This window comes from Conger conger, chromosome 8 (assembly GCF_963514075.1).
Source record: "Conger conger chromosome 8, fConCon1.1, whole genome shotgun sequence".
NCBI lineage: Eukaryota > Metazoa > Chordata > Actinopteri > Anguilliformes > Congridae > Conger > Conger conger.
In genome coordinates this window covers 54,602,964-54,622,963 of record NC_083767.1, presented here as the reverse complement: position 1 = coordinate 54,622,963, position 20,000 = coordinate 54,602,964, and the positions used below count along the sequence as shown (strand labels likewise).

At 52.2% G+C, this 20,000-nt stretch overlaps 1 protein-coding gene across 1 annotated transcript in view; it reads left to right on the top strand.

Annotated features, from left to right (window-relative positions):
* LOC133135762 (ELKS/Rab6-interacting/CAST family member 1-like) overlaps window positions 1-20,000 on the top strand; it is a 236,321-nt gene that overhangs the window by 181,324 nt on the left and 34,997 nt on the right. The window contains 1 exon segment of the mRNA XM_061253024.1: window positions 8,085-8,186. Within this exon segment, the coding sequence (XP_061109008.1) occupies window positions 8,085-8,186 (102 nt within the window).

Sequence of the window (20,000 nt, the reverse complement as noted above, 5' to 3'; positions counted from 1 at the left end):
TCCGCCCGTCGCGATGCTGGCTATTAGCCGTGACGAACGACGGCCCGTTTCTGGACCCGCTCAGCTGGTCTCCCCGTCGTTTGGCAGGGGGGGGAGGGCCTCTGGGCCGGGGAGAGCGGGTGCACTTGTGGCCCGGGATGAGCAGTGGAAGGACCCCTGGGGAGCGGTCGACTCTCCTCCAGGGCCTCTCATTTTGTGCAAGCGTTAAATAGCCGTGAAGCTCAGTGGGACGGCCAGCCGGCTCCTCGCAATGCGGACCGTAAGAAACGAGGGTAGTGAGGGGGACGGCAGAGGAGCCATATGGTTTAGATTTAGGAAAAAATGGTTTCGCCAGGGGTTTATATTTTGTGTGTGTGTGTGTGTGTGTTGCAGTGTGTACTGTCTGTGTTTGTGCGTTGTGTGTGTGCGCTGTAGTGTGTACAGTGTGTGTGTGTGTGTGTGTTGCAGTGTGTACTGTCTGTGTTTGTGCGTTGTGTGTGTGCGCTGTAGTGTGTACAGTATGTGTGTGTGTGTGTTGCAGTGTGTACTGTCTGTGTGTGCGTTGTGCGTGTGCGCTGTAGTTCGTACAGTGTGTGTGTGTGTGTGTGTGTTGCAGTGTGTACTGTCTGTGTTTGTGCGTTGTGCGTGTGCGCTGTAGTTCGTACAGTGTGTGTGTGTGTGTGTGTTGCAGTGTGTACTGTCTGTGTTTGTGCGTTGTGCGTGTGCTCTGTAGTTCGTACAGTGTGTGTGTGTGTGTGTGCGTGCGTGCGTGCGTGCGTGCGTGCGTGCGTGCGTGCGTGCGTGTGTGTGTCCATCTGAAACCCTCCCAACCCCACATCTGCACACCTGAGACGGAACGGCAGGCTTGAGCACCCCCCCCCCCCCGCTCGCCTGTAGCCGAGGAGATTTAATAAAACATGACTTCTCCAGACAGATTGAATGTGTTCGCCTCCTCCCCCCCACCCCCCTCATCCCCGCTCTAATTTGCCAGTGAGAGACGTCCCTACCCATCAGCCTCTGCTGCCCTGGTGACCTGCAGCTGCTGGAGGGGGGCCTGGCTGACGGGCAGGAGCGGTCCTCCGTCAGGACAGGTGCCAACAGGGTGAAGTCCCGGGCACCCCCCAGTCCGTGCCACTAACTGTGCGCTTTTATAATCAAACATTGCCCCCCCCCCGTAATGATATGAGAGGCAGTGATCGGAGTAGCACTGCTGTGGTTTGTGCTGGTGCTGTCAGCATGTGTTTTTACATGAATGGGAGCTCAGTGGATAGTGGGTCATTATTCATTACCTTGGCGAGAGGAAGATTTACCTTTTAAGTGCATTCAATGGAATCAGGGCCTGTTTTATGCCAGCCTGTATTATCTTGCCGAGTTGTCTTCAGCTGTGTTGTCTTCCCTCAATGCTAGCCTGAGTACTGCTGTACTCGCATAATAAGAGTTATCATCGACTGGGCTAGCTTAACTGTATGCTAGCCAGAGTGCATTTGCTGTGAGGCAAGGTATGTTCCTTACCTCAGTGAAGCCTGGAAGGCAGCAGCTTTTCAAACTAGAGTGCGTAATGGCGACAGATTAGCAAACCCGCTAGCTCAGTAGCATAGACGCAGACAGATTGAATAGCAATGAATTAAATAAAAACTGCCTGCAGAGGAGTACGTACACGTCGTCCACGGTCGGCTGAGCGGAACCTGCTGCCTCCCAGGCGTGGCGGAGGGAAGGGGAGGGTACCTCGGGCGGTCGCCGCGGCGGTGGTCCTCAGCCGCGCCGGCCGGCGTGGCCGCCTGTCGGAGGCTGCTCTCTGCTTCACCGGAGGCGCCGTGCCCCCCCGCCGCGCCGCCTGACTGCTGAGCCCCGCGGCCCGGCCGTCACGCTCCGGGGCTCCCGGGACACGTATGACACACGGGAGCGCGGGAGGGGGACGGAGGAACGGCACGGTGCCGTGTTCCCGCCGGCGTTCGCCGCCGTCACGCTCCGCCGTCGTCCACGCGCCCGGCGTCCTCCTGAGGAAACGCACCCCTCGCCACGCTCCCTCCTCCCTCCTCTCTCACCCTCAACAGAAAGAGAAAGAAAATACAGAAGCTCAACTAGAGGCTATAAAACTGAATTATAGAAACGGCCCAGAGTCAGAAATTATCAGGGACAGTTGTGGTTCTGACAAGGGAGGGAACTGACTGCTGGGGATGGTTCTTGCACACTGCTGAGCCTCGGTAATGAAGCAGCTGGGGCAGCAACTGCATTCACTGAAACCAGCTCTGTTCTCCTATGAAGAGGCTGTTATTTCTAGGTTATGGTTTCTGATGACCTCAATTACGAGATTAACAAAAGGGGATTTTATTCCAGTCTGGAAAAAAAAGTAATCATGACTAAGCATATTTGCAACTATCAACTTTTTTGTTCTCTTTTTTTTTTTTCTCTCTCTCTCTCTTTCTCTGGCATCAGCACATTGAAATGTGGGAGGGATGGGGGGGGGGGGGGGGGGGGGGGGGGGGAAGGGAACGCTAATGGAGGAAAAGTAAAATAATTGTGAAAATGATTAGATTAAGTGAGCAAATGAGTTCCCCAGTTGGAGCAGAAAGCAGCATTCCAGCCAATTACTGTCAGCGGTGCTCAGGGCCTGTCCAGTGTGAGAGAGAGAAGGGAGAGCGAGCGAGCGAGGGAGGGAAAGAGGGGGAAAAAGAGAGGGAGAACGAGAGGGGCCGCAGCAGAATGAAGTGATCCCGGTATAACGCCGCCCGTACACGCTGTCCAGCCGTCCCTTAATGAATCGGTCAGCAGTGAGAGGAGAAAGTCCCATTAGCTGTCCCTGCGGACAGACGTCCCGCGGTGTTAATTAATTGGCCGGCTACGCCGCGGGAGAACGGGGGATTTTAATCCCTCTCGTTTTTAACTGGAGAGGAGGCGATACCCCAGAAACCCGGTGATACCCCGGCCTCTCTCAGTCGGGGCGCACGGGGGGGGGGAAAGGGGGCCGTGTTGTTACTCCGTGTGGTAAGCGGCCAGTGTGTGTGTAAATATTGCGTTAACCCTCTTAACCTGCGCCGTTAGCCGCGGTATGTGGAGCATGAAGGTATGCGCGCTAAAACAAAAATAAGAAAACACGGCGCCCTCCCAAATCGGCGCTGAGGTTTCGAGCCACGTGTGCCCCCCCCCCCCCGACTGTGTCCGGCTTTCTTCCCAGAGCCACCGAGGCTGGGGATCGCGTTTCCCGCTTAAATAGTTTTATACACGGGGTGTAAGGGGCTCTGACAATTAGGGGGGGGCTTCTTAACGGGCTTAACTTCTCTCCCTCTCTCCCTTCCTCTTTTGTCCCCCACCCCCACTACTCTTTCCCCCCCCCCCACCTCATTTTCCCCCTCTAGTCTGCAGTTCCCTGTTATAGCTAACACATGTACCCCCTCCTCCCCAACCCCAACTCCAACTCCCCCCCCCCCCCCTCCGAATTCCTGCTCAGCGCTGAGAATGCCCCCCCGCTGCTCTGCCACCTTGGAGCCGTGCTGCAGAAAGCGTGCAGAGTTCATAAACCCTGCCCCGGAGACATCTCCGCCGCAGAGAGAAAGGGATCTGGTTACCACACTGTGTGCCCTCCTCTCCTCTCATCCCCCCCCCCCCCACCACCCCCGCCATTCCCCCTCCCTTTCTGTAGTTAGCATCTCTGGTCCGACGGTTAGCACACGTTCCATTGTCGTGAGAAATCTCCCCATTGTGCTTTCTCGCTGAAGGGAGGACTGGCCTGGCCAAGGCTCTTTCTGGGAAGGCTTAGCGTCGTTCCTGCGCTAATGGGAGCTAATGATGTCACTGGCAGCGTTAGCGGGGCGGAGGGTCAAAGGGCACGGCGCTTCACTTTGTAGCAATTTGTCATGCGTGTTGTTTTCTGTCATTCTCCAGATATCCTTCCTTTTAATTTCAACCAATGGGAGTTTTTTTTTATTATTATTATTCTCAATGCAGGCACTGGAGTAGGTTTTTCGTGGAGAAGGTGCCCGTCTTTAACACTGTAACTCTGTCAGAAAGGAATGGAAAAGAGCCATCACACACACATTTAAAAAATAATGTGAATGTACTGAAGTGTGTTAAAACTGAGAACCATTCCAGTACTTTACAACGCATACTTATGTTTTTTTTTTTTTTACTTATATTTTTTAAACCTATACATTAAATTTGAGGAACTTGGCTGTGGAAATCAACAGAATGAATACTCAACCTAGCAGTTATTCAGCATGATTTATGACGGTGGAAATGACAACACAGAAACATTTTTTTTTTTCCGGATTGAAGTTGGGCTGACGTGTATTTTGTTTTTCTATAAATTCAATACTTTGGCGGATTTTAAACGGGGTTGCTGTGACTGCTGCTCTTGACGGCAGCGCGGCCTTATTGAGTTTTCCACTCGTTAATTAGAGGGCTAAATTGAGTTCATCCGGCGACCTCCCTCCTCTTCCTCCTCGCTCACGTCTGCAGCACATTAAATTGTCCTGTGAGCATAACTTTCCCCCTCTGCAGCTCAGGGCCTGAGCGCATTAGCTGTCCCTGTCCCCGCAGTTGTCCCGGCCAGTAGGCTAGACAGCCCTCAGTCCAAGCCTGTCCACAAATAGTCTATTTTTGTTTGTATTTTTTGTACTTTTTTTAAATGTATTTATAATATATATATATTTTTTTTACTGTTAGCTTTTCCATGGGTCATCGGTGCATCATCAGCAGCCAATCAGAGCGCGGCTGTGCTCGTGGGGAGATTTTTCGGCCGCAGGTGCGGGGCCCCCCCCTCCGGCTCGGTAACTTTTTGCGGCCGAGGAGGAAAGATTGTTTATTTTTAGTATCGTCATTTTTAAGTGTATTTGTTTTTACGTGAGGAAACGAGGGGAGCGATGGAGGGATGGTGGGGGTCTGAATAATGCTCCCTCCGAGCCAATACCCCCCCCTCCCCACACCGTCTCCGCATATCCACTGGGCTTTGAGCGCGACAAGCCTGCGAGCTTAATCTCCACTTCCCAGGGATGAAGACCGAATCCCTGTACAGTAACCGCCAAAGCATGTGGAACAAATCCTCAAAAAAAGGGAAAAAAATAGAAAAAAAGGGTTCTGCGGGCTTACATACGGGAGGATGCAGGGGAGACGCTTCTGATTTTTAAGGTCAGCGCGAAAGAAAAGTTTCCAAGCAGAATTTCATGAGAATGTTTTTTTTTTTTTTTTTTTTTTTCAATGCCACCAGCTTGGTTCCACCGAACTTAAAGCCTTTCACGTTTTTCCAAATGTCAGGTCTGTATTGGCTTGCTCTGCCCTGTTCAGGGAAAGCATTTATCCTGGTATAAAATATGACTTTATTGAACTGCCTAAATGCAGTCGGGAGTAAGTAGTACGGAAGATTCCAGCGAACCACATTGTGTCTAAATATGGATTTCCTCTGTGTAGCAAGCCTAATGCTGGCAGCTTAGCCCTTGACAGGAGCCTGCTGAAGAACTACTGGACATGGTTGAGTTGGAGATTGGGGTTTGTGTTCTACTGAAGGGTTTTGCTGACACCTCTCTTGCTGATTGGTTGATTCTGAATTCTGTCCTCCCCCATGGCCACTGTTGCCATATCAACCTTTCACTCGCCCCGTTCCTTCTCCTGTGTGTCTGTCCGTCTGTGTCTGTGATTGTGTCTGTCTGTCTGTGTTGTGAGGGTGGGTGCGTGGGTGGGGGGGGTCTCTCGGTGGTGTACGTTAATGGGGGAGCCCTTACTTTTGGGGCGGGCCTTTGGAGGGGTCTTTGACTCCCTTCAGTGCCTGAGCTTCAGGTTACCGCCGTCTACCCACCAACACAATGACGTGTGTGTGCGTGTGTGTGTGTCTTCGTGCGCGCATGTATGCGCATGCGTCTGTGTTTGTATGTGTATGTGTGTGCGTGTTCATGTGCGTGTGCCCATGCGTGTGTGTGTGTGTGTGTGTGCGTGTGCGTGTGCGAGTGTGTGCGTGTGCCCATGCGTGTGTGTGTGTGCGTGTGCCCATGCCCATGCCCATGCGTGTGTGTGCGTGTGCCCATGCCCATGCGTGTGCCCATGCGTGTGCCCATGCGTGTGCCCATGCGTGTGCCCATGCGTGTGTATGCATGTGCCCATGCATGTGTGTGTGTGTATGCTTGTGTGTGTGCGCCCATGTGTGTCCATGCCCATGCGTGTGTGTGCGTGTGTAATCTCTCTCATTAGGCCCCTTTGAGCGCCCCCGCAGTGTCTGACAGTGGGAACTGCAGGCGCCTCTTTGCCTCTCTATCTCTGTGGAGACGCCCCTGATATGAAGCGAGAAAAAAGTTCCACACACAAAAAAAAAAAAAAGTCCAGAGTGAACTAAAAGAGTTGGCCATTTCCCACATTTTATGTCCTGAAATTGGGTTGGGAGAGGAGCTGAGATATGAGGTCCCCTCCCCCCCCCCCGGAGTCCTGCCTATGGTCCCCGTTCCCCAGGTAATTACAGCTCACGCTGCCAAGCGGGCCCATTGCACCCATTACCAGATTAATTCTTATCCGCCCTCGTTTCCCCCACATAATTCTTATCTAGTGGAGCGTATCGGGGGGGCTTGGGACCTGGACCGAACGCAGACTTGCCGGGGCGAAACGTTTAGATCGCTAGATTGGGTATTTTTGGTTTCAGTTCAGAAAGCAGGGGGGGAGGTGGGTGAAGGAGGTTCTGAGAGTAACCAAACAAAAGGAGTCCAACCATCACATTTCTCGCTGGGGTTTACTCAGAAAAACAGGGCCGGGATGGGGACCGGCTATTGCTTGCTCTATTTAAGAGCGGGGGGGGGGGGGGGGGGGGGGAAGCCGAACGTTTTATTTCGTATTGATTGATTTAATTTCTATTTGGGTTTGATTGCTCAGGGAAATGGCGGTGGCCATATACCAAGCGCACACAGGGTTTGGATGCTACGCTAGGCTACGGTCGAGGGATAAACTTTGAGGGATTTGTAGGGAGTACTGCACATGACTGCTCCTGCTCTCTTTCTCTCTTTCGCTCTCTCCCTCCCTTTCTCACCCCTCATCTCTCTCACGTTCTCTCTCCTCTCTCACCAGCTGTTTGGGGCTTCAGGGGTGACGGAGGGAGGCTGTTTGTGGAAACAAAAAGTGCAAGTTAAAGTACCCCCCCTCCCCCCCCCTGCTACAGAACCCCCCAAACCAGCCCTGTTTCTCTCCTTAGTGTCAGTCCCACCACAGCCTTAGAAAGGTCTCCACTGCGCGAGATACTCATCTCCCTCAGCCACTTAGAGATGGAAATAACACTATCATTGCAATTCACTTTAAGGCTGCCTGGATTTTATTAGGAGCAGGTTAGCCTTTTTGTGGTATGGTATGTACAGTACTAATCTACCTGTGCTAAAGCAACTACACATGGAGGTGGTAGTCCCAGCTCTGCAGAATCTGGAGCTAAAACCAGGCAGAACGCTGTGTGCTGAACCCCATTCCGTTCCCCATGTAGCGTGCACATCCTGACCCGTCTCTTGTTCATCTGGGTGCAAGCGTGGATTCATTCCGCTGTGCCTTGTTTGTGTCACTGTATACGATTGGTACATGGGTGATGCATGTGCTGGGTTGAGTGCTTTCACATCGTGGTGTGTGTGTGTGTGTGTGTGTGTGTGTGTGTGTGTTTGTATACAGTGTGTGTGTGTGTGTGTGTATATGTATACAGTGGTGTGTGTGTGTTTGTGTGCGTCTGCGCGAGTGTGTGTGTGTGTGTGTGTGTGTGTGTGAGAGGGCACTAAATCCCCCCCCCCCCCCCCAACTCTCTGCCCCTGTCCACTGCTCTCTCCCCATGCCGGACTCCAGTATATCATCCCTCTGGCTCAGACACTCTGCTCCATCTGGGATCGCAAAGCTCTTTTGGTTTTATTACTTTTTCACACCCGGCACTCCGCGGCTTAAAAGATCTCTTTGAGGGCCTCCTGTCCCCCCCCCCCGCCCCCACCCCCCTGTCCTAAAATGAATTCCAGCTGACCCTTTGTGTGAAAGGTGTGAAGCGGTCTCTCGGTCTTTGTGATGTGAACGGCCACTCGTTTCGGTTGTGTTGTTGAGGAATGGCGAGTTGTTGATGCCACTGCCCCTAACCCTCCTCCTCTTCCTCCTCCTCCTCCTCTCTCTGACAGACGCAGAACCGCATGAAGCTGATGGCTGACAACTACGAGGACGACCACCTGAAGGCCTCTTCGCATTCCGAGCAGACCAACCACAAACCCTCTCCAGATCAGGTGGGTCCCCCGGGCCAATGGCCACGCAACACCGTGGAGTGACCTCATTGTACCATAGACACAAGAATTGGAACTAGAGTAAGCACACACAGCACTGTGTTTTGCATGGCTGTATACGGCGGAGAGTAACCACAGAAAGCAGAATAGGACTAGAATATGCATCACACACTAGTGTCTCACAGCACATGCCATACAGTCCAGCAGCATAGCCCTCTCTCCTGCTCCATGCAGTACTATGAGGGAATCTGTGCTTCCTGTTCCAGTCCTTTCATCCCTCTGTCTCACCCTCTCCTTCCTTCACACTCGCCCGGCTCTCCCAAAGCCCACATTTATTTATTTCCCTTTCTCTCGGCCCTTAAAGTAAGTTATTTTTTTTTTTTTTTTTGCTTTCCTCAATTTACAAGTGAAAGTAATTTAGAGCCCACCACCGTAAGAAACAGGAAATTGCACCTTTCACATCCAGCGAGAGGCCTCGCTCACGGCCTGTAATCTCCTTCATTATTTCATATTAGCGCTGCAGAAAAGCACACATTAAGGCCTTATTGTGTTTCAGTCTCCTGCCTCCACTGCAGGGCCCGTTTAGGCAACTGCCGCGTTAGCGTTAGCATTAGCATTAGCATTGGAAAGTAATGCAGCCCCCAGACCCGACCGTGTGCTGGCTAGCCCCCCAGCACTGGACACCAGTGCAGGAGACCATAGCGGCTTCATTGCTCCAATATTTAATATTTCCAGCAGTCAGTATTAATATAGCACTGTTATTTATATTTACCCCACATGCCCCCACTTAGCTCATTGTTGCATATTCTCTCAGAATGTGCGTGTGGGGGAGGGGGAGGGGAGTGTCTCGGCTCCCTCTCTTTCCGCGAGGGCGTTGCGCGGTTTAACCCAACCCCGCCGCCGAGCTGAACCAACCGCGGGCCCGTCGGCCTGGCCGCCATGCGGCGTGACGACTCGCAGGTTTCTCCCCGGCTCTGGAAGTTTCCGCGGCGGGCGAAGCGGCCGGGCGGGCGGGCGGGCGGGGCCGTCAGCGGGGCGGGGGGGATCGGGGCGCTGCTTTCCGTCACGCGCCCGTCGCCAGAAGAACGTACGGCGAGAGGAAACGCAGGCAAGGGCCTGCCGAGAAACGGTCCCGCCGCTAATCTGGGATCACGCGTCTCGGATTGCCAAAAAAACACTTAAGACAGGGCCCCTCCCCGCCAAGAGGGGACCGCGCCGCATCATTTTTCACGCTGAGAAACATCCCCAAACAAAGATAGGACCGCGTCGCCCAGCGAGCTCTGCCCCGTAGCCCCGCTCAGCTGGGGAGCGCTGGAGAGGCACAGCGGTGTGAGAGAGACAATGGGGTCTGACATTATTAATTACAGGTACTTCCCCCGGCCTGTGGGAACGTTCTGCTGCTCCGGTATTAAAGTTCAGATCATTTTTCCATTTCTAATCCTCTCTAACTCCTAGCCCTTCTCTCTGTTCTGCTGTCTGTGTTTTTTTTTTTTTTATACATTTTTTACTTTATGGCTTTATTTAATAAGGAGCTTAGGCAGCAGAATGGCTGTGGGAGTAAACATCTCAATTCCTCTGTCCAGGTTCAGTTTTTCTCTTCAGGCTTGTGCGATCGCTTGGGTTGTGAGCGCCGTCAGATTTATTTTTCCTGTGTGGAGGGAGAGGGAGGGGGGGCGAGGGATAGAGGGACAGAAATCGAGACAGGCAGAGACAGAGAGTCTCTGTCCTTTGAGGTTAAATGCTCAGATTTCCATGTTGCTACATTCGAAGCCTCAGAACCCTGGACTCCAGTGACTGAGCTGTGTGGTCACGCAAAGTTATTATTTTTTATTATTTTAACTTTTAGCAAAAGTTTTTATTTCCATTTCGAAACACAGAACAGGCACACGTAATTATGCGTTAAATAACGGAAGATAAATATGAGATGAAATAAATATGGAGCAGACAAAAATAATCGGAAACAAACGCACATCGTGTTTCAGTGCACCTGCCTTCCTGGGTGCTGGTGATACTAAAGTCATTGTGCCAAAGATGAAGCAGCTCTTGATTCAATAGCCCCAACCCTGTTCTGGTTCAAGCCTATGTCATAATGAAGCCTTGTGGCCTAGTTGTATGGCCCTGTTCATCTAACCTGCATATTAATGTACACGTCTTTGCTTGGACTGTCGATTTTGCCCGTTAGTTTCATACCTCAGGCTAAAATATTGCCATCCACTAGGATTATTTGCTCCAATAGATTTCCCATTACCGTTTAGCTGGTCTTTAACTATTGATACCTGGCTGGCCTGAGGATGCTGGGCTGTCTCTGAAAGGGTTTTTCCTCAGATGCTTTCACTGTGTTTTGTTTTACCTCACTTGCTGTTTCTTTTTTGGATTCAGGCTTGGTCTTCTGTAAAGCATTTTTGTGACCGTATATCTGTAAAAAGCATCACACAAATAAAACTTGGATTGTATTCTAGATGGTTCCTCTACAGCACCTCCATCTTGCCACCTTCAGACCAAGAACCACTAATGACTGCATTTCTGTTGGGTTTACTTTAACTGGCTTTGAATTTTCCTCTGTTGCTAACACACTAACTGACTGTTCTTCCAATCCCATGCTGCGCTGGGCAAAACTTGCCACCTCTCAACCAATAGGATGATGAGGAGGGCATTTGGGCATAGCCAATCAGATGCCCTCTCTTGATGCCATTTTGTTCAGAAGGGTGAGCTACTTTACGAACTGGAAATAAAGTTTTAAAAAATCATCATGTGATCGCCTGCCTGTTTTCCTGCATGCACGATTCATTTAAATCATTTTTTTATTCAACCTTTTCCCTGCTTTCTCTCCTTTTAGTTTTTATCGTTCTTTCGAAATGAGCCGGTGGCGTTTCCATTCTGGACCGTTTGCTTGTCATGATGGCTGTCCTGTGATCTTTGTGTTGCTGGTGTCGATGTTCGTTTGTGTTTGCCTCGCTAATGAATCTGTTGTTTTCTGGGCCATAAAACAGGGTTTGCAACTAAACACACACCACACGGACCTGGCACAGCAACCCGAAACGCCTCCCCCTCTAAAGCTCTGAAGCTATTGGACTCCTCTCATTGATTCAGTGTGCTTTCCCTACAAAAATAAATATGCACCGCCAGTTTGCTTTTAATCGCTTCCATATCCATCGCAGGGAATCGCATTGAAATGCAATAGTCACTCAGATTTGCCGTCCTATATTTTAAGTGACCTTGCTGCGTTTTTATGACGGTTTAAAATCTTCAAGAGGAGCACTCAAAAGCAATAAAAATCCCATATGCCTTTTTGAGCATAACCGTCCCGATCTTCTCTCTCGGACTGATGGAACGCAGAGGCCGAAATGGATACGCTCGCATCCCCCCAGGAACGCGATATGAGGACAAGCTCGCCTGCGGCACCATTTGTGTTAAAATTACGATGATTATTGTTGTTGTTATTATTATGACTTCTCCTGTTCCTGGCGTGGGCTGCGGGTGCAGTTGTAACGCAGGGCGGCCGGCCCGCCGTGTTGATGGAGTTTGCAGAAGCCGGCGCCGTTAGCGGGGCGGGGTCCGTGCGCGCTGGGGAGGACGAAGGCCGCGTATCCGACGAGGCGGGGGAGCGGAGCCAGAGCGGCCCGGACTGTTTAGACATTAAACGTATTTCACGTTCGCGGTAAGGGAACACTTAACTCGGGGCACGGGACTGAGACCTCCCCCCACCCCCCCCCAGGCTTAGTTTTTCCATCTCGCTCCGTCGGACTGCTCGCCCGCCGGAGCCGCTGATCAGACTCTGTCAGACACGGTCGCCCCATTACCCCAACTTTTCAGACGGCGCTTTGCGCCTGTGATAGATGTTTATACCGCGCTGATGCATGCCGGGGCGTAGCTCGGGATTCTGGGCCCCCTGAAAGAAGATTGCTCTGGGACCCCCTTGCTGTATGTAATCTCACTGGAATTTTTGTAGGCCCCCTCCAGCAGTGGGGCCCCCCCCCCGCAAGCCGTGGGCCCCTGGAATCCTCACTATCTTCCACCTCAGTAGCAACGCCCTTGGATAGATGAGTGTGCAGTGATAGATGTTTACTGCAGTGATAGATGTATAAGAGGATAGCGGCGTTTGACACCCAATCAAACAGCTCGTGACTCATTCTCTGGGTCTTGTTAGGGAGCGGCGTATTGCGAACGCAGCGTAATGGATGTCCTTTTCCACGGCTCGTGCAAACGTTCGAGCTCAAGACGTAAACCGCAGCCGTTGAATCAGGCTTTTGTCATCAGTGCGGCGCTTTCCTAAAGGCAGCAACAACCGTGTCCCCGCGGTTTATGGAAGAACGTTTGAATCGCAGTCCTCGCATCCTCTATGTGTGCACACGATTAAGAGTACATACTGATCTTTGCGTGACTCAAAACAAAAAATCCTGCAGCTTATTATTGACTTTAAGGGGTGGACACGGCCGTTTCGAAACCCATTGAATTCTACACAACACAGGGTTTACGCTGTGCCCGTTAAACAGATGCAGCCCTGAGAGATGACGCCATGTCTCTACCCAGCGCATGTGCCCGTCCACATTGCCGTGTGTTTATTTGTGTGCCGTGTTTCCTGGTCCTTTGATTCCTTTCATGCGAGGCTCTGTTTCTGTTTTTCTTTATTGTTGTTGTTTTTCCCCGTTTGCCTTTGTTGGTTTCTGTCGACCGCTGGTGGCTTTCAAAGCGGCACAATGTTGAATCGATGCGTATCTGTGTGTTTATTTACCTCAACTATGTCATGATGTGTCGGTTTCCCCATTGGAGAGCTCTGAAACAGTCACCCAGTAGACTTAAAAGAAGCAGTGCTACTCGACTTGGGACACTGCCGTACATCCATTCTGTTGTCCCATAAAGGTTTGGTAAATTCTCAGGTCACCTACTTAAAGTTTAAAGTGTGGGGGTTATCTCTCTCTCCTTTACTCAAACCGTGCTCTGTCCATAGGGAACTTAGGGCAGCCATTGCTCTTCTTCCTCAGAACACTTTTTCATTTGGGCCGGTATGCCTTTCTCTAATGGATCTCAAAAATATATATTTGAAAGCAGCTTTACTCTCCTGCCGAGGGAAAGAAAGCAACGGATTCAGTTCTTGGCGAGTGTGCACTTCTTATCTCTGCTGCCAAGACTTGGACACCTGCCCTGAAGGAGAAAATGAATGTGTAATTTTGATAATATTGAATTTTATCAATATTATAACCCCTTGGCCGTAAGGCGAGCCATATGGCGGGATGTATAGTGCAGTCCGCAGGGCGGCTGACTTCAGCGTGTGGGCGGGGGTTCGATCCTCACCGTGTCACTTACCCCTGTGTTCTCTTCTCCGTCTGTGACCCTCTCTGCTTTCTACCTGGAGACAAAAGCAGAGCGAAACCGACCTGCTCTCCGTAATCCAATGAACCATTTCTTCGGGTTGGTGTGGAAATGGGGGAATGAAGGATGGACTCCTGACGTACTCACAAACAGTGGATCCCTGCAGGAGCCTGCAGCACTAGCTCACTAGCAGGAGTAAATGGCCCTTAGAGTACGGATACTCTATCTGGTAGTTTAATAAGCTGTGGTTGTGGAGACCGTGTGTGTGTGCACTGTGTGGAAGAGGGAGGCTCGCCGGGCCGCTGGAGCCCAGTTTGGGGCCCTTATGTTGGGAGCTTTTTCTGAGAGAGCTTGGGTCTCTGAGAGCTGGTGTGGAGGTGAGAAGAGGATTCGGTGAGGGCCTTTCACTGAAGCTCTTCAGCTCTGCCTGGCTCCTCCCCTAAGCCTAGGGCGGCCTGTAGCGTAGTGGTTAAGGCAAATGACTGGGACACGCAAGGTCGGTGGTTCTAATCCCGGTGTAGCCACAGTAAGATACGCACAGCCGTTGGGCCCTTAACCCTGCATTGCTCCAGGGGAGGACTGTCTCCTGCTTAGTCTAATCAACTGTACATCGCTCTGGATAAGAGCGTCTGCCAAATGCCATTAATGCAATGTAACGTAATGAGCCTCCTGCCTTTACCAGAGTAGTTTCCACATGGAGCCACTGAACCCCCCCCCCCCCACCACACACACTTATTTTGGGGAGTTGTTTGTATTGTTTGTTAGGCCTGGCACACACAACGTAATTACACAAAATACCATAAACAATTACACACAGAACGGGAGGCATGTACGTGTAATGTCTGGCTTTCTTTGTTGAATGCAGACATTGCACAAGTCTTAGCGTGCGTTGTTTAATGGAAAGAGATGGAATTTGGCTTGGCTGCCTCGTGCCATTCCTGGGGTTCATTCTGTAGTGCTCTCGACTACACCGGAGCGGAGGTACACTCCGGTGAACTCCACATAAACTCAGCATCTACTCCCTTCCCTGAAGTCATAAATTCACCCTTCACAGAGGAATATGAGGGCTACCTCTCACACGGTGCGCAATCCCAGGATTCAGTGCTTTTATAGGCTGGACCAAATAAAGGAATCTTCTGTTGGTCGGGTACAGGAAAGAGACCATCGTATAGAAATAGTTTTTTTTTTGCTTCATTGCTTGGTATCGCATGAGAGTAAAAAAAAAAAGTGTATATTCCACATGGACTCACACCTCTGCACTGTATAGTCAGTCCACTATTCTTACATTGAGTGCGATTTGAATGATTTTGTTATCTGGGGAAAATAAGGTTCAGGGGTCACGGTAGAACGGCAGTGTGGATCGGAAAAGACGACGGATTTCTCCCAATGGGGAGTTGCAACACTGCTGCCGCAAGTATACGAGGGGGGAATGTGACTTTTATAAGTTCCCTTGGACAAGTGGTATATGTGGTGTACAGTGCATCAGCTGTGGACTGCCACTGGGCTCCATAGACACTGGGCCCCCGCTGTTTACTGCCCCGACAGACCCAGCTGCTGTGAGCAGCACCGCATCACCCAGATGCCAGCTCTCCAGGCCTGTGTGATTGGATGCGACTCCCCGGTGGGGCAGAATGACAGTTTAAGCCCCGCAGGGCAAGTAGATATCCAGGCTGCGCTGGAGAAGACCCAGCGCTGTACCTGAGTTTGTGCGGCTCACCAGAGAAACAGATGTGAGCCGGGAAGGAATATCCATTCCTGGGAAAGCAGTCAGTTGGACGGACTAAAGTAGTGTTTCGGTAAAAGGCATGAAAGAATTTGGACCAGAGCTGAACTGATAAGATACACTTGCTCTTGTGTTTTCATTGCTTTTTTCATTGCCAAGCATCTGAGTCAGATGAACCTCTGAGGAGTTTGTGGGAAGAGTGTGTCTTTGTTAATGTGCGAGTGAGCTCATGTGGTTTTAACCTGAACCCACCCCAGGCATGGGGCCGGCTGGTAGATATGAGCGTCTGAGCCTCGACTGGGAATCACAGTGACACGGCGCTTTGTCATATCCTGTCTGAGTCCCTTCTTCCTGTCAGCATCCCGGCCTTGTATTATGGTGGGAATAATAGGAATCTACCCTGCTTCCGGGTTTTGGTTCTCGTTCGCCTCAGCTCTTGCTGTTATGTCTCCGTACTTAACGGGGGGCGGCCTGTAGCGTAGGTACATGACTGGGACCCTGCAAGGTCGTTGGTTCAATCCCCGGTGTAGCCACAATAAGATCCGCACAGCCGTTGGGCCCTTGAGCAAGGCCTCTTAACCCTGCATTGCTCCAGGGGAGGATTGTCTCCTGCGTAGTCTAATGAACTGTACTTCGCTCTGGATAAGAGCGTCTGCCAAATGCCATTAATGTAATGTAATGATTGGGCGTTTCTGTGAGAGGCCTAGCTGATGTCCAGCTTGCCTGAGCATGCTCAGTAGGGTCTGAGGCAGGGGCTCGGTACGGTGTTTGGTGTTTCTGGGCAGCGCATGCACGCTGGTCACTGTGAAGTGTGTTCATGTGTGCTCATTCTCATGTCTTTCAGCTCCTTCGGTTCTGCTAAAACAGCAGTACTGGTTACACTCAGCCTCTGTCTCAGGTTGCCAAACCTGGCTTGGCAAACGTTTGTGTTTTTTTTTTTTTTTTGTGTCTGTGTGTGTGTGTGTGTGTGTGTGTGGGGAGGGGGGGGGGTTGCGGTTCAGTGGGGGTTTACTACATGGCAGTGGAGTAATTGAGCTTCCAAAAAGAGATTCTGTCACACCCCACACCCAACATTTGGAACCCTTCCTCTGTCATGGGGAACTTTTATTCCTTTCTGCGGTCTCCTCAGAATACCAGTGGAAAAGGCAAGGTAAAGTGTTTGTGTGCGTGAGAGAGAGAGGGAGAGAGGGAGAGAGGGAGGGAGGGAGCGAGAGACTGTGTGTGTGTGTGTGTGTGTGTGTGAGAGAGAGAGGGAGGGAGGGAGCGAGAGACTTGTGTGTGTGTGTGTGTGTGAGAGAGAGAGGGGGAGGGAGCGAGAGACTGTGTGTGTGTGTGTGTGTGTGTGTGTGTGTGTGTGTGTGTGTGTGAGTGTGTGTGTGTGTGAGAGAGAGGGAGTGAGGGAGCGAGAGACTGTGTGTGTGTGTGTGTGTGTGTGTGTGAGAGAGAGAGAGAGAGAGAGGGAGGGAGGGAGGGAGCGAGAGAGAGTGTGTGAGAGTGTGTGAGAGTGTGTGAGAGTGTGTGTGAGTGTGTGTGCGTGTCTGTGTGTGTGAGTGTGTGTGCGTGTCTGTGTGTGTGAGTGAGTGTGTGAGTGTGTGCGTGTGTGCGTGTGTAAGCTGAATGCGGGCGCCATTGCAGCCTCTTGATGTCGATTGTGTGCCGTTATCGAACCACACGCCCCATCCTGCCTCATCCTTTGTAAAACTGCTCATCCTCAAGATTGTTTTAAGACTCTCCGGAGGTTCAGTCCCTTCATCTGCCGTTCACGAGTAGAAGAAAACCTTTAAACCCAGCCAGCGCTAATTTACCCCCCCCCCCCCCCCCTCATCTCTCCAGTGGCATGGAAAAGTAGAGAGAGTAGTTTTTTTGTCTCTGGCTTGTGAAAGCGGCCTGCACTGTGTGTGTATCTGTTCTCTCCAGGCGCTGTGGGCCTGTGTGTCAGCGTCGCGCTCCTTCATGCTGCAGGTTTATTTTTCTTCTTCTTCTACTTTTTCGGCCCGTGCTGTAATCACGCCGGCTCGACGCGCGGGCCTCCGCTGGGCCCTCCCGTCCCCGCGTTCGGCGACGGCGTTGGGCGGCTGGCGGCGCGGGGTTTAGCGGGGGGCTCTGTGTGCTCCCCTTCAGATCGACGAAGAGCCTGGCTGCCTAATTGATCGGTTGCTCCGAACTTGGAAGATTTTGATATATTGATTAAAAATTCTCGCTCTCTCTCGTACATACATATACAAGAACCCCCCCCCCCCCCCCCACACGCAGACACGAGCACAGACACGTGTGCGTGTAAGTGTGCACGTGTCTGTGCTCGTGTGTCTGTGTGTGGGGGGGTTCTTGTACATGCATGTATGAGAGAGAGTGAGTAGTTTTAATCAATATATCAAAATCTTCTAGTTTAGTTTGGAACAACCGATCAGTTAGGCTGCCAGGCTCCACACACACACACACACACACACACACACACACACTCGGACACACACACACACACACACACACTCGGACACACACACACACACACACGGGGTCATTCAGGATTGTGATGTCCCCACGTTCCCACATTTCCAGATTCCCCGCCCGCGGGCTGGCCTGGGTCTCTCCGCGCGCTTCGGTCAGGAACATTTTAATGGGGCGTGCAGGGATCCCGGAGAGCAGCCGGCAGGGCCGCCCAGGCCACCGCGTTCGCCCGGGGTCCGCGTCACGGCCGAGCGCACAGGAAAACACGCCGCCTACGGGCGGGGGAGCCACGCCATTACCTGTACCCCCCCCCCCCCCCCGAAAAACCAGCGCTGGCCCAAACTAAAATAGAACTGTTTGTTTTCCCGCCCGTATTCGGGGACCGGGAGGAGGCTCTGCAGTCCGTCACTGTGGGCCTCACCGCCAGCCGGGCACAAAAAAACGGCCTTCTTTTTTAAAAGAAAACGGACATTTTACTCGTGGAAGCCGGGAAATGTTTGGCTTTAGCCGAAATAGATTCAATCTTCCACAGTCTTTTGGCATGGAGAGAAGTTTAAATACATGAAAAACAAACAAGGTACTGCTTCTAAAATAAAATAAAATAAAAAATAAAATAAAAAAAAACCCTGTGTAATGATTTTTTTCCTATCCGAAAAACCCTACGCGATGGCCTCCGTGATTTGGGTCCTTGGTGCATTCGGTCATCGACGGAATCTCGGCGAAACTGCGAAGTTGGACGGCGGGGTCCCTCTCTTCGCGGCGCGGGGTTCTGCGGTCGGAACGTTCTGCGCCCCGGCCAAACGCCACCGCTCCGGGCCGCTCTGCTATATGTGCTAATGGGCTGTTTCGACGCCAAGCGTCCATGTCATTTTGGACTGGCTCTTCAGGACAGGAGAAAGCTAATACGCTTCAGTAATGGTCTGTGACCACAGGCAGTGGAAAAACTGAAAGAATTGAGCTTATTTTAAGAAAAAAAAAAAAGAGGCTTCTGATAACAGGATTGCTTTTTTCCACTGGCTTTATACAGAAAGGGGTTATTTTTGTGGATGCTTGTTTGAATGGGCCCGTCTTGTACTTTGCAGGCGGTTGTAGCCCTCTAGAAAAGCGCTACAAGCTCAAAAACAACCAGGCTGCTTCCTCCATTTTCTCGGTGAAGGGGCCGAAATGCTAGCTTTTGAGAGGCGCGCCTCGCGTGGACCTAACCTGCTTACGCTGAACGGCAGCGATGACACAGCGAGTCGTCAAGGCGGGCGGGCGGAATTAATGACCCGAAACAGACGGCCCTGTGTCTGACACACGCGTGCGTCTGAGTCACCCCCGGCAGCAGCCCAGACGTGCGACATCATCGCTCGGAAGCGTAGCGTTCCCCGGCGCGTTCCCCCCCCGCTAGCGCTGCGTTAAGGCCTCGGCTCCTTCCCGCTAGCGCTGCGTTAAGGCCTCGGCTTCTTCCCGCTAGCGCTGCGTTAAGGCCTCGGCTCCTTCCCGCTAGCGCTGCGTTAAGGCCTCGGCTTCTTCCCGCTAGTGCTGTGTTAAGGCCTCGGCTCCTTCCCGCTAGCGCTGCGTTAAGGCCTCGGCTTCTTCCCGCTAGCGCTGCGTTAAGGCCTCGGCTTCTTCCCGCTAGCGCTGCGTTAAGGCCTCGGCTCCTTCCCGCTAGTGCTGCGTTAAGACCTCGGCTCCTTCCCGCTAGTGCTGCGTTAAGGCCTCGGCTCCTTCCCGCCGCGCGCTGCGTTAAGGCCTCGGCTCCTTCCCGCCGCGCGCTGCATTAAGGCCTCGGCTCCTTCCCGCTAGCGCTGCGTTAAGGCCTCGGCTCCTTCCCGCTAGCGCTGCGTTAAGGCCTCGGCTCCTTCCCGCCGCGCGCTGCGTTAAGGCCTCGGCTCCTTCCCGCTAGCGCTGTGTTAAGGCCTCAGCTTCTTCCCGCTAGCGCTGTGTTAAGGCCTCAGCTTCTTCCCGCTAGCGCTGTGTTAAGGCCTCAGCTTCTTCCCGCTAGCGCTGTGTTAAGGCCTCGGCTCCTTCCCGCTAGCGCTGTGTTAAGGCCTCAGCTTCTTCCCGCTAGCGCTGTGTTAAGGCCTCGGCTCCTTCCCGCTAGCGCTGTGTTAAGGCCTCAGCTTCTTCCCGCTAGTGCTGCGTTAAGGCCTCGGCTCCTTCCCGCCGCGCGCTGCGTTAAGGCCTCGGCTCCTTCCCGCTAGCGCTGTGTTAAGGCCTCAGCTTCTTCCCGCTAGCGCTGTGTTAAGGCCTCGGCTCCTTCCCGCTAGCGCTGCGTTAAGGCCTCGGCTCCTTCCCGCTAGTGCTGCGTTAAGGCCTCGGCTCCTTCCCCTTTTTTTTTTTTTTTTTTTTTTTCG